The sequence below is a fragment of the Magallana gigas genome, chromosome 3, assembly GCF_963853765.1.
Source record: "Magallana gigas chromosome 3, xbMagGiga1.1, whole genome shotgun sequence".
NCBI classification, from domain to species: domain Eukaryota; kingdom Metazoa; phylum Mollusca; class Bivalvia; order Ostreida; family Ostreidae; genus Magallana; species Magallana gigas.
The window spans coordinates 34,921,123-34,935,180 of NC_088855.1; the positions used below are offsets into that span (position 1 = coordinate 34,921,123).

The 14,058-nt window shown below is 32.5% G+C and overlaps 1 protein-coding gene and 1 non-coding gene across 5 annotated transcripts; one reads left to right on the plus strand and one right to left on the minus strand.

Moving 5' to 3' along the window:
- Nucleotides 1-1,309: 1,309 nt before the first annotated feature.
- LOC105322469 (protein O-linked-mannose beta-1,4-N-acetylglucosaminyltransferase 2) lies at nucleotides 1,310-8,123 on the minus strand. Of its 4 annotated transcripts, none has more exons than XM_034479907.2 (2): nucleotides 8,060-8,123; nucleotides 1,310-3,557 (listed from the first exon to the last, which is right to left on the minus strand). In XM_034479907.2, exon 2 carries the CDS (start codon nucleotides 3,520-3,522, stop codon nucleotides 1,900-1,902), a length of 1,623 nt encoding a protein of 540 aa, XP_034335798.2. In that variant the 5' UTR covers nucleotides 3,523-3,557; nucleotides 8,060-8,123; the 3' UTR covers nucleotides 1,310-1,899. The 4 variants fall into 4 exon arrangements, with proteins under 4 accessions (XP_034335798.2, XP_034335799.2, XP_011419511.3 ...); XM_034479908.2 differs by lacking the exon at nucleotides 8,060-8,123 and adding an exon at nucleotides 5,949-6,082; XM_011421209.4 differs by lacking the exon at nucleotides 8,060-8,123 and adding an exon at nucleotides 5,811-5,932.
- A 1,591-nt stretch (nucleotides 8,124-9,714) lies between these two features.
- Nucleotides 9,715-12,324, plus strand: LOC117692359 (uncharacterized). The gene is made up of 6 exons (XR_010712088.1): nucleotides 9,715-9,878; nucleotides 10,227-10,276; nucleotides 10,374-10,532; nucleotides 10,770-10,953; nucleotides 11,222-11,253; nucleotides 11,403-12,324. It is a non-coding gene; the product is annotated as an uncharacterized protein (transcript).
- Nucleotides 12,325-14,058: the final 1,734 nt, after the last annotated feature.

A 14,058-nucleotide genomic window follows, 5' to 3' on the forward strand; every position in this document is an offset into this window, starting at 1 on the left:
TTTGACAACAATAAAGTAATCTAAGCTTCTTGAGGGGAAATTCATCTCGCATCACTGGTCTCAAGACGTCAACAAAATACTCAGATGTGTGACATGCATGTATGTCAGCGACAAGTACTCTTATCCTGGGGAATTTTCCTGCTCTAAAACCCAAATAGTCAATAACATTTTCGCGATCAATTTATTAATTTGTTAAAAGAAAGATGTAAATATAAACAATAAAATGCTTTCTTTGACGATTCATGCGAGTTATGAAAATAGCCAAAAAAATTACATAACCTTTTAACGCGGGTTACTGTGGAATCATTTTTATTCGTGGGGTTCAATGTTCGTGGATAGCCAAAATTTTCCCGGTTCGTGGGGACGTAATTTCGTTGGTAGCAAGTTCTATTTCGGAAATAAATATTAAACATGTGTTTGCATATACGTTTGTTGGGATGTTAATTCGTTGGCAAGGGTTACCCACGAACATTGGTCCCCCATGAACAATGATGATCCCACAGTATGTATTTTTTCTGTAAGGTCGCCACCTTCATATCCCGCATGAATCATCAAAAAAGCATTTTATTGTTTAAATATGTAACGTAAGTCAATTGCGTTCGAGCATATACAAATGAAGTAAACTGCAGAATTGTAATCCGCTGTCAAATTTCTGACAATTTTCAAATGTATAATTATATTATCATAATTGTATGAACTTAATGACTAAAAATATATCTCCGTCGTTTCTTTTAATTATTTATAAAATATTTTCCTAGTAAAATATATTTTTTACATTGAGTATTGTCAAAACCATAACCACGCCCCCTAAATATGAACAATTATGTTAATGTATTGATCCAGAGCATTCCTATTATGACCCAGCTACATTAAGAAATGTCCCTTTTTCCAAAAGTCATTTAAACAGTAAGTGACAATACTATAGAATCTGAAATATTTAAGAAAAGATATTTTAAAAAAAAACCTTTTCAAATTAGAGTTATTCGATTTATTTTATTTTTTTTTGTTGGTAAAATTATGGAAGAAATTGAAATTGTGATGAAAATCAAGGCAACAGTGATCATAATGGAGTAACCAATGGTCATGTACACCTTTGACTCAGGTGGACAAAAAGGTAATGAAATCTTGAATCAGATAATTCAGTGGGATTCACCAAGTGTTACTTTGTCTTTGGAGCAATATTAATACATGTACTTAAATTTAGTAAAGTTTGAATCTATCCAAACACATAAAGCTTGTGTGATCTGGGACATTTGGTAGATAAGCATCCAACAGCAAGACATAACATGAAGCTTTTAAATTGCCTTCTCTTTATTTGACAGACATCTTTAGATACCAAAACATTTATCAGTTTTTTTCATCAACACAGCTAAGCAAGCCAGTTCCTTGCTATATAAATAACACATGTGTTGACTTAACAACAAAATGTTACAGAAAACAAAACCCAGAAAATATTTGACCTCTATATACTATATGCAAAGTACCAATGTTTTCAAATCATCTAGCAAACAATATTTAAAAATAAAATCTTAATTTGTTATACAAATAAATAAAATTAATACTCACTCTCTCTCTCTCTCTCTCTCTCTCTCTCTCTCTCTCTCTCTCTCTCTCTCCAAGCCTACAGACATCAGTTGCTGTAGAGTAGAAAACTGTAACTGTCAATCATAATTATTATGTTGGAGAATGCAAATCTCTTTTATGTTCTTATGTGTGAGTTAATATATAACTCAGAACAAGAAGCAGATCTTAACACTGATAAACAATGCAGTGTTTATCATTTGGCTAACATTTTGCATGCTGTATTCATTATAATATGTACTGAAAAATTAAGAAAAACGGAGTATCTTTAAAACTACCACAACTCAAGAATAGCAACAGCAGATATTTTTTATTCAATCAACATTCGATGTATTTTAATGCACCATGAATACCATTGACCTCTGCATTAACCCAAACATCAAATGAATAATTACAATCTATATCCTTTTCAATTTTATATGAATTTACACTTACAATAAATACATTATATTCTTTAGTCTTCCTGTTTTGAATACCAAGCCTATATTGTACTCCATCATTTTCCATGTAATCAAGATTCCATGGGTGTTCCCAGTTCAGACTTAATTTATCATCTACACAAGAACAGTGTAGATTTCTTACTACTGATGGTTCCATAGAAAAGGTTTGATGTCCAACATGCATCTGCTGCTGGCTCACGAATAATGCTTCTTGTGTGATATTTGCAACTCTCTCTACATCAACTATTGTGTCCTGATTTATATGGAACAACCAAGAGGGATCATTGCAACAACTATGTAGAGGAACTTCCTCTTGGCCCATAATCTCAGCCTGGATTTTCTCTGCTAAATGTCTGATCCCTCCTTCTTCTGGGGGATATTCTGGGTGGGACACAGATCTGGCTTTGTCAGTATTTCTCCAACTGCGATAAATAATTGACATCCCCGGTATGCCTGCTAATGTTTGATAAGGTGTGTAATTCTCTGGATTCACAGCATAGGGGAATAATTCTATCAGAATTGATCCTGGCTTGAGAAATAATCCCAGAATTAATGATGCTCCATGCATCCCAATGATTCCCCTAGAAGCCCTCACTGTATACACTATTTCACTGATGTCACCATCATGAATCACTAATATCTTCATCTTAGTACTGAGCTCTAAGGTGGAAATTAATTCTTCTTCATTAAGAATTTTACGAGTTTCTGTTCTAGAAAATAGTACGAGATAATCTTGGTTGTATTGATGAACAGTATCTGTAAATGACTTTAATTTCTTAAGTATAGACGCTGCTACACTCTGCAAATGAAAAGAACTTAATTCTTCATTGAAGACAGGTCCTTGCAAATTTCCATGGTAACCATACTGATACCACTTGGACACAGATGAAACACCCATGAAAGCATTCTTAAAACATAAAAAGTCTTGCTTTGTTGCTGTAGGTTTATATTTAACATCAAAAAATAATCTGTAAAGTTGATCATAAGGGCCTTGTGAGTAATTATCCATGAATAGTAATTTGAAGTTTCTATTTCCCAGAAATTTGATAGTGTGATAAAGAGGTATTACATCATCATGCAGAATGTGCATAATATTATCAGGTTTAAATCTTTTGAATAGAATTACATCACCATCCAACCAGCGAACATTGGGCAAGGAAATATTTCGATGCATAAACACGGGCACAAACGAGAACACATCTAGTTCACTGACAGATGAAAATGACAGAGAATGAAATGTTGATTTCACTTCCATTAAACTTGCCAATTCAGTCATATAAACAAATTGATCCTCAACAGGCTGATAGCAGAGTGATTGAAAGCGACACATCTTTGATTGCTGTCCAAAGCACCAGTGTATGGTATTAAAAGTCTCGTTATTATCATGACTTATGTTCCGTTTTTCTGTGTGTTCTGTATTCTCCGAGGTGAATTTTGTGAAGATGTAAATTGAGAGAACACAAACCAGAATACTGCTCACAGCCAGAAGTCCAATGTGCATTCTGTCCTCTATTCATTTCACCCCAAAATCGATATCTGTAAAGGAATGAAAGGAAATGTCTATAATAATAAATCAAAATGATAGCCTTTATAAATCAGACAAAACTAATACTAATATATCAACTATTTTCCCTATATTGTTCTTATTAGATGTACAGTGTGTAGTCCATCATAAATAAAGGATTTATCTTTCAAAATACAATGGCAGTCATTTAATCAATATATTAGGCAAAATTACATCCTAAGGGGAACATCACATTTTTTTTAAAATGTAATTTGCTGAGGTTTCCAAATGACTAAACTGTTATACTTTCATCAGTTATCCCATGGCTATAGTACATTGTTTACTTGTTGCATGCAATCAATGAGAATTTTCCTATTAAATGAACACATCTATGCCTGCAAATCTCAAGGGACTTCCATAATGTAAGGTGTGTACATGCATTAATAATTACATGTACCTCCTTTTTATTTTGTAAATCATAACATTTAATTCACATAAATATCTCATTTCCTTGTAAGGGTCTTTTTAATTACATTTAATAGAAAATGGGAAAAGGAGATCTAAAGGAACATGAGAACTGCCCATCGGAGTGTCTCCTAAACAGGAAATATTTTTGAAATGAGATTCAATACATTTTCACACATCACATCAAAGCTAAAATCACCTGTCAACATCATATACATGTACTAATATGTGTACTTTGATATTATATGTAGGTCGTTTTATTAAAAACTTCAATTTATTGAGGCAAGTTAACTCACTTGTTTCTCTTGTTCCAATGGTAAATTGTTCATAGAATTTGGGTAGAATATAATCGGTAATTTCTGATTTCATGGATATCTAGAAATAATTTGTCAATAACAATGACTCCTTACAATGCTCAAGGAAGAGGTGTGCTACAAATTATGATTTTAAGTGTATAGGGTTTACTTTCAATCTTACCCACTGACAATGATTTGTATAAAAACAAATACATTTACAAATCTATACACACAATGGCAACAATGATATCTTCCTTTATGAGCAAGTTGTTTAATGGGTTATTTAAAAATAAGGATAGCCAAGGTAAAAAAGCTGTTGATAGACTTCTGCATGCAAGTGGTTGAGCTGCAGTTGACAGATTTATATTCATCCCATAAGCTAACAGAATTTGACCACAATTTTCTATCAAACTTTATGAAGGAAGAAGGACCGCATAATTTTTTTTTAAAAGCATAGCAGGGCTGTAGAGGTGCAACAAATTTTCACTTTAATTTCTTGATGTTCTATTAATTAAGTGTCCTAATCTGGAATTCTGGATTACATTTACCGGTACTCTCATTAAAAGTAGCAGCAATCAGAAGATTGAATGTATTAGAATACAACCGAACTGTGTATCAGTTATTCAGTCATATTTACAAATATACCATATTCCAATTATCATTTAAAGATGCTTAGTATATATTTATAGAATTATGTTTTTTTTTAAATTGAGGATACAATGAAGCACAAATTCTTTTTACAGAGTCTTTAATATACTATGCATTAACTTTTGATTAGTTCAACCCTGATACAAAATTTATAAAACCAAATTCTGAATCATTCTAGTTGGTATTCAAATTGGCTTACGACCACATGTCCTAAACAACTTAAACCACACCGAAATACTAAAATACTGATAAAGTTCATAGAAAAATAAAACACTGATAGTCATGGACATTCCCTATCAAATATTGCAGTTGCTATCATAATTGTATTAATGGTTTAATAATCTCTATATAATTGCAACATTTATTACATGCATATAGAAATTATACATCAATATAAAATGTACTTGTATTTGGTCTGCTGATTGTATGCAGAGGTACTGTAAACATATTACATTTGGCTGTGTATTCTATTTAGCGTTTTTTTTGGCAGAAAACGGTGTCCGCTAAATCAAGAACATCGCAAAATGTAAAATATGTAAGTAGATATATAGGAACATTCAGAAATGCGCTAAATCAAGAACATCGTAAAATGTAAAATATGTAAGTAGATAAATTGGAACAATCAGAAATGCGCTTAATCAAATCCACGCTAACTTGTTGAAAATTCATATTCCGCCAAATATAGTACACGTCAAATACAATATGTTTACAGTATCTGCAGCTAAATGTTAACTTCTTGATTAATATCACTGATGGTCTTTTCTTTTTGTTTACTTATTTGTTAATATTATTACATGAATTTGTCACTCAAACTATAGCAGACTGTGACAAATTGAGCTTCAATAGCATACACATTAAAAAAATCAAACTATTTACGTTTTTTGTTGGATTCTCTGAGACACTCAGACTCTTCCTTCATCACAGCATATAGGCAAACATGGCAATTGTATTTACCATGTTTAAAACAATCATGGCCACAGTACAGTTTTTAATTATTCATAGATTGACACTCACATTCACAGGACACCAGGTGGACTTTGTAGTACTTGCAAATCTATGAATCGCATACCAGCCAACTTGCATTGCTCTAAGTGTTCATGAATATTCTTCGGATAAATAGGAATGTAGAGAGATGTGACATGAATACTTTATGAAAAATGGTAATATTGATGATGAGGGCATTATGAACATGGTGTGATTAAGAGAATTGAAAGTTAGTACAAATTACAAAAAAATTCAATTTGTTGCTTCATTATACATAGTTCATTTAGTTACAAAGTACATGATACAGTTATTGTTTAAATTACCAATAGAACTTTATCATTGTAATATGTAAACGGTGTGACCGTTGGACCGAGCGCAGATTTAACACAGTGCAGTTTGATTTTTGTAGAATAAAATTTATTTGAAACGCACACAGTAGGATCCGCCTGGTTGCCTACTCAAATCATTAGCCAAAGTTTTACTAAACGTCGCGTGCTCAGTCTTCATTGTGACGTCATATTTCAGACGTAAACGTTCAAGTTTTGTCTTCGGAAATAGCCGAAGAGAGTAACGTTATTCCGAACTATTTTTTATTTCTTTTTTCATTGTTTATCAATTTAATTCATATGAATGCCGCTGTAATAAAATTAAATACTTTATTCGGTATCTAAAAGATCAGTTCCTTGACCTTCAAGTAACGTTTTTATTTTCCATCTGATAATTTGATAAGACATACATAGAACATGTCGTGTTTCTTGATTGAAGCACTATTGAAAATTATCTGGTTTCCTTTTTAATTTCGTTTAATTCGAATTACCCTCTATTGAAACACTGGAACTTATTTAATCGAGTTTAGGGGCAACAAACATCGATAAGTAGTGATCAATCAATGATCGAATTAACTTTTTAAAAACAAAATGGCTGCCAAGATGGCGGCGCCCAGGGTTGGAAGAATTTTTTTTTGGCCTTAGTACCCCTGATTCAACTTTCATTTTTCACTGATTTTCTTATATATACGTGTTACCATTAATCCTCGCTTCGCGAGGCGGGCTTTGCCCGCCTCTCGCTGCGCTCGGTATAATATACACTTGTTTATCTTTCTTTACTTTCTTAAGAAAATATGAATTGCGTTGTTTATCATCTTATTCAGTAAATGAATTGAACATTGTTGTTGATTGTTTCCTGTTTTTATCAAAACAATAAATATACATAAAAACCAAACCCTGATCTACTTGTTCATTTACAATAACAATTGCAAACCTCCATCAACAAAAATATTAGAACACCTAATTTGCGTCAAAACCACAAGCAACTGCACTTCTGTTAAAGGTTGACTAATCAGTCCAGCTGAAGGTCTGTAGTTTCCGTCTAAAAAAAATTTGGATGAATGACTTGGGAACTACAGTGCCATTCATTGAAAAAATTGTGCATTCATTGCGCATAAAAATGTGCGCTAGTTTTGGACCAACCTTCTTTATTCACAAATTCTGTTTAAAAAATTAGCACATGTACCATTAAATTCTTCATGCAGTTTTCTACTGATATCTCTCTTAATACTTGCTTTTGATAGTATTTTAAACGCCATCACCAGTCCTGTAAAGTAAGGTGCAGTTTGTTTACATGTAAAAATGGCAACTCTAGATCTTGATGAGAATTTAACATACATTAGGGTAATCTCAGCGAGATTCGTCGAGACTGAAAAATTTTTGACGGACGTCTCTTCCGAAGAGACGTCCGTCAAAAATTTTTCAGTCTCGACGAATCTCGCTGAGATTAGGGGGGGGGGGGGGGGGGGGGGGGCTCCACTGTAGTTAATTTTTTATATTTTCAATTTATGAAAAATGTCCACTGAAAGAAAAAGTGGGGGTCCAGGCCCCCTGGTTCCCCTGATGCTACGTGCCTGAAAGTCAAGTTGCAGAATCCCACATGTAGTGTCATTGCCTCTGTTACAACATCGATCAATTATTTTACATGCATGCACGTAAAAATGAACCATAACGTTATCCGTTCAAGTTATTTTTGTATCAACGAAAGGGATTGAATAGAAGCAAACTATTACGCATTAAAAATATGTTGTTGGTTGTAATTAGTTGTTGTAGTGCGGTATCATCAAAAAATGTTGACAATTAATATGTTCTTACCACTCTTTCTTCGCAAAATCAAGTAGGATATTTAAAGCGCACACTACTTGACAAACCTACTATAGTACAGATAACCAGCTTCCGGATAGCATTTCAAATGAATATTGAAGAGATCTTTTCTTTTCTTTTTTTGATAACATGTCATTATGCAATAGAGACTTTGTACAGATCAAGGAGTAAAGAAAAGGAGCAATCTCTGAGAAATTTAAGAAAGCAACAATTAACAATTGCCACTACTGATTTCTCGTACACAATGGTGGTCTATTACTCCTACAGTGTATATCGGAACTCATAAGACAAATCAGACAAGATATTATTTGTATTTACACCTTTTGAAAATTGATTTGATACAATTTATTAAACTGAACACAATTCACAAAATATAGATAACAATATTTGAACCGTTAAATTGCAAGAAAATTAAAATTTTAAACAGCGTTGCTGGAATCGGGTTGTATTTAGGCACGTAGCGTGGAGGGAGGGGGGGGGGGGGCTGGCCCCCCACTTTTTCTCGCAGCAACTAATTTTTTTAAAATTTACATATAAAAAATTGAATTATCATGAAGTTGCCCCCCCCCCACTTTTTTGGGAACATGTAAAAAATTGATATGAAAATAAGGAAAATAGGATTGAAATTGAAGTTAGATAGTACCCCCCCCCCCCCCCCCCCACCCAAAGATTATGATTTTGGAGATTTTGGTAAAATTCCTAATTCCCTTTTTTCTTTTTTTTTGCTTGTCAAGATTTTTTGGATGAGTCTGCCCCCCCCCCCCCCACTTTCAAAAACGATGCTACGTGCCTGGTATTTACACACTTGTACATGTATATTGTGTTCCATAGGCATTCTTTATATGCATATGAATCAGTTGTCTTCCTTTAAAAAACGTCAAAATAAATTAGAATAAAAGTTATTAATCTTGCCATTTTATCAAATTAACACAAACTGCAAGTTCAAACGTAATTTCAAACCGCGGAAATATATTTATCTCTCAAAGCTACTCGAGATGTTTTTGTATGATGATATATGATATACACATATACATGTATTTCAATGTATTTATTATGTACAGGATATAGGATTGATTTGTAACAGTATAAATAAAAAAAATTAGAAATCATGAAACCGCATCCCCTTACACCCGTACACAAAAGACTCAGAATAAATCACATGTACAAATGATTTATTAAACAGTAGATTTTTGAGAATTAAACAAAATCAAGGAGCGACCACTCTAACCTGACAAAGAAAACAAAAAATTACAAATCCTTAGTTTACCGCTTAATTAATTAAAAAATGAAACAAATTAAGCTAACAATTTAATTGTATTATTTAGAGTGATAATAACAGAACAGAAATTTAGAACTGTTTCTCCTGATTTCGCTCTGTGTTCGGTATACTCTGGTGTATAAACCATGTTTGTCCCACGTAAAAGCAACCGAAGAATACAATTGTGAGACTCATGCCTGCCGCGCAGGATTCAAATATCTAATGTTATAGCTTTAATTATAATCCTCTAAATCGGAGAATAGTTTTTATAACTGAATTCAACAAATTTTAAAATATTACATAAATTTATATGAAATTTTCCTGTTGACATCAAACATCTATATTTTCACCTCGTGTGTGAAATTAAATTGTAGACAACTAGCTGATAGGAAGTGACAACTGCGATGCAAATATGAAATGAGGACCGTTGCTCTGTTGATGGAATACATTTTATTGCACTGTACGTAAAACAATGCTGTCCTATTATAGTGTCATCGTCATTCTTATGATGGCTGTAGGAGATAACGATGGAGGGTGCCATGTTAATAACTGGTGAGTGTTTTTTGGACGCAGTTTAATTATTTTATACCCGCCAAGTATGCAATGCGACTTACGTCTACCACTGCATGCAAAAATATGTTGGACTGTGTAAGAATGCAATCAAATTGATGTTATTTATAAATTCCAAGCATTTTAATGCATATGTATAAATTACCTACCAATGCTATACTATTTAAATGATATATATGCACAAACTTTGCACATCCGGGGTGGAGGATTTTTTACAAAAAAATATTGATTCAAACATAATACATGCAAACAACATACAATTTTGATAAGACTATATATTTACAATACAGATCACTTTTTTTATCATAACGTTTAAAATTTTTCTAACAGGCCGCACTCATGTCAAGCCAACTTTAGAATAGGACCCCAAAGATGTAAACGTAAGATAGTTTACAAATCTATTTTTTTGGCATAAAGTCATGTATATATGTAGGTATCGATCTATAAATATATAATTTTATTTATTTGACATTACAGCCTGTGAGTCGGGTAGTTACGGCTGTAACTGTTCAGAACCGTGTCACAATGGTACATACGGTCAGGGATGTTACCATGTTTGTGATTGTTCTGATGAACAATTTTGTGATACTGTAGTGGGTTGCACAAACAACAATACAACTACAGATATAACGACAGGTAGATAATTAAAAAAAAAAGGAATAACTTAAAAATTTGTAAGGTTTATAAGGAATGAAATGCAATAAACGAATATCATGTTAAGTTAACAAATTAAACAAATATTTTTCAAAAATAAACATTATTTAGTTATATTTTATCTTAATAGTTCATTACTTCTTTACTAAAATCATAAAGAAATCATAAATCCAACTACAAATCGGACATACATGTAACAGAAGTATTGTATTCTTCTAGGTGTTAAACATAAAGTTGAATCAACACCACATGTGGAAGGCAATACGAAAGATTTGACAAGCACTCCATCGTTAATGTCTGAAACAGACCAACTGTCAATTTTGACAGTTGTCGGAATAACCACTGGAGCTCTACTATCAATTGGTGTTGTTTCCAATGTAGTTTGCTTCCTTTTTCTTTGAAGGTACACATAACTAAAACAAAATCAATGATTTGTGGTTGTACAAGTATTGTAGGTAATGAAAATATCAAGTTTTACTCTTCATAAACTTGCAAAATTTACATGTTTTTGAATGACAATTTTTTTTCCAAGTAAAAATGTGTAATCGGAAGCTTAATCACAATCATGATGTTCCAAAAATTTCAAGTTGAATAAAATAAATGACATCTTAACCAAGCGATACAAAATCATTTATGACTGTAATGCAAATGTACGATTGAATTTTATGCAGACGAAAATCAGGATCAATAACTCTTGAAAAAGGTACAGATTTTGTAAAACATTTTCGTAAACCAGTGAAGTTATTAAGTATCATAACAGGACAAATGATAGCAAAATATCGTTTCAGTATGACATTTAATAAAATGATTTCTACGTACACATTTATATACCAAAATGTTAATTTATTGAAGTAAACCAAGATTTGAAATCAGCTGAAGGGGTACTTGAACTTGGAACCAGTGACGAAAACATCGATGTTCATTCATATCTAACCATCAGTGACAGGTCTGTCAGATTATATACAGGTGTCCATTACGACGAGGCGGAGGAGGGAAAAAGTAGTCCATCCTTATCACTACACAATGAAAAAGAGGACCCACGCACCGAAAGTAAAACATTCTCAAGTCCTTCCTTATCCCTTCACAGCAAGAAAGAAGAGGATGCAAGCACTAAAAGTGATACCAGTAAGATATCACAGGGATATCTGACACCTGTTGTGACAACAGTCGAAGAAACCAAATCGGATAGTCAACGATCTAGTGATTATGAAGAATTTCAAGAAATCGATAAATGTACAGAAAATTCTACGTAATTAATCCGAGTTTCAAGTCCGGTTCACTGTTCCCAAATGTAGAATTTAACTTTAGACCTAAAGTTACTCTAAAGAAGATGGATGAATAAGGCGTGTAAAGTGCCTATATGAAGATAGATAAGATACTAAGATCATGAGTTCGAATCCGCCTGGAGCTTTTGCTCATGTTTACTGAATAAAATTTTCGAAAATGTAATTCTTCATCGAATATTGCACATTTCTTTGCCTATTTGACCTAAATATCTTTTTATCCATTATAATATTTATCATAATCAAGTAATTTTCTGCTGATTTGAGAAAATATTTCAAGGTGTAGTGAGCCACCTTAAATATATACATATGACGGAAAAATACTTTTATATAGTCTTGGACTGTTGGTGGTGGTCCCAGGCAAACTAAGTATTTCAATAATTTTACTAGACCCCCACTCTAGATCTGCACACGACTCTGCAAAAAGTATTTTTGATCTTTGTATATGTCACTGCTAATTTTCCGGATTTTAACAGATCACAAGGGCAATGAAGGTGATTGATCAGAATATTTTTTTTTAATTAAAGGGAAAGTCAGAACAGACACAAAATCGAACTGATGTAATATTTCATCAATTTCATAGTTTTTATTTTGTTTCCTGATTATTTTTATTATATATTTAGACCGATTTTTTAAATAGATATTTTCTATGTGTATAACCAGGTTATTTTCTACAAGATAGCGATTTTTATCGAATTATTGATTAAACACAAATACATAAACACAAATGATATAAATTGTTAATATTAACGACCTGATTAAAAAATTCCTTTTCATCATCATGATGTTATGAAAAAAATAAACAAGAGGATCGAAACGATATTTGCATCGTAATATTGGCTCCAAAAATATTCGAATGTTTGGTCTTTTCCTGCATTTTTCTAAATTAAGTGAAATAATTCATCACAATGTAACGAATGGTAAGAGATGCTCAACTAAGGGCCAAAAAAGCCACAAGTTTCAAAGATGTCCTCACGCTCATCATAGCGATGAACTTATATATAGATTGTCCAAAAGTGGAAGATATTGGTACGGAGGGTGAAATACAATGAAGAATATCATTTTCGCACTTTAATGTATTTTTTTTATCGATAGAAATTTGCCTAAATTTGCACAATATTTAATTGTGGAAAACCGGTACAAAGGAGATTAAAAGAGATTTATTAAAGATTGAATCAATTTTTACAGTTTTCTATAGGAGGTTAAGCAACCTTGGATCCCCTACTCCGAGGAGTCGGGTCATTTCTATTTACTTGTATATATATTTTGTTAAACATATGAATATCTCTCTTCCTGTAAAATGTTTGCTGAAAATTAGAATAAATGTTGATAATCACATCGTTTCCTGCATGAACACTGAAATGAATTAAAGTTGAAGTGGAATTTTAAAAGGCGGAAATAAATTCAACATTGTTGTATTTGTATACATGAACTAATAAAAATTAATGTAATTTCAAAGTGGATATGATCGTCGGAAATACTTTATGTCGTATAGTATCAAATTGTATTATCCTGAAGAAATGAGATCTAATAAAACATGACACCCCCCCCCCCCCCACACACACACACACATCCCCTTACTCATGCATGTGAATGATTTTCTTAGAATTACACCTTTGTGACTAAAACAAATTAAGGAGAGACAAATCTAGCCTGAAAAACTTCAATTTCGAAATGCTTACATCCACTCCTTTTTTTGTCCTCCATTTCTCAAGAAATTCGAATGCAATACATTCAGCTCTAAACTAAAATTTTACGCGATGTTGGGGTATCCTTTAACTTAAAAAAATTGGTTAAAAATCAAGTGTTAAAGCTCACTGACAGTCAAATTTAATAACAAATAGCTAAAATAAACTGCAATGATACCATTCTTTTATATATATTTTTATATGTTTTGTATTGACTTTGCATGGATTATTTATTGATCACCGAAACTGAAACTACACCAACAGCACGGACAATTTGGACATGTAAGGACTGACTCCATCATTTCAAGTAGTAACAGTTACCACAGTAGCTTTCAAATATATGGTACACTACCTGTTCCTTTTGTGTAACGTCATGATCGACAATAATAATATTTACAAACTTTTACTCACTATATACGGACACTTGATACAATCATTTAGATAAAAATGCAAATATTATCCGTAAAATGTTTTCTCTGATTATTCATAGGCTCTATGCTGGCTACATATATGTGCATGTACCGTCATGCCCGCAAC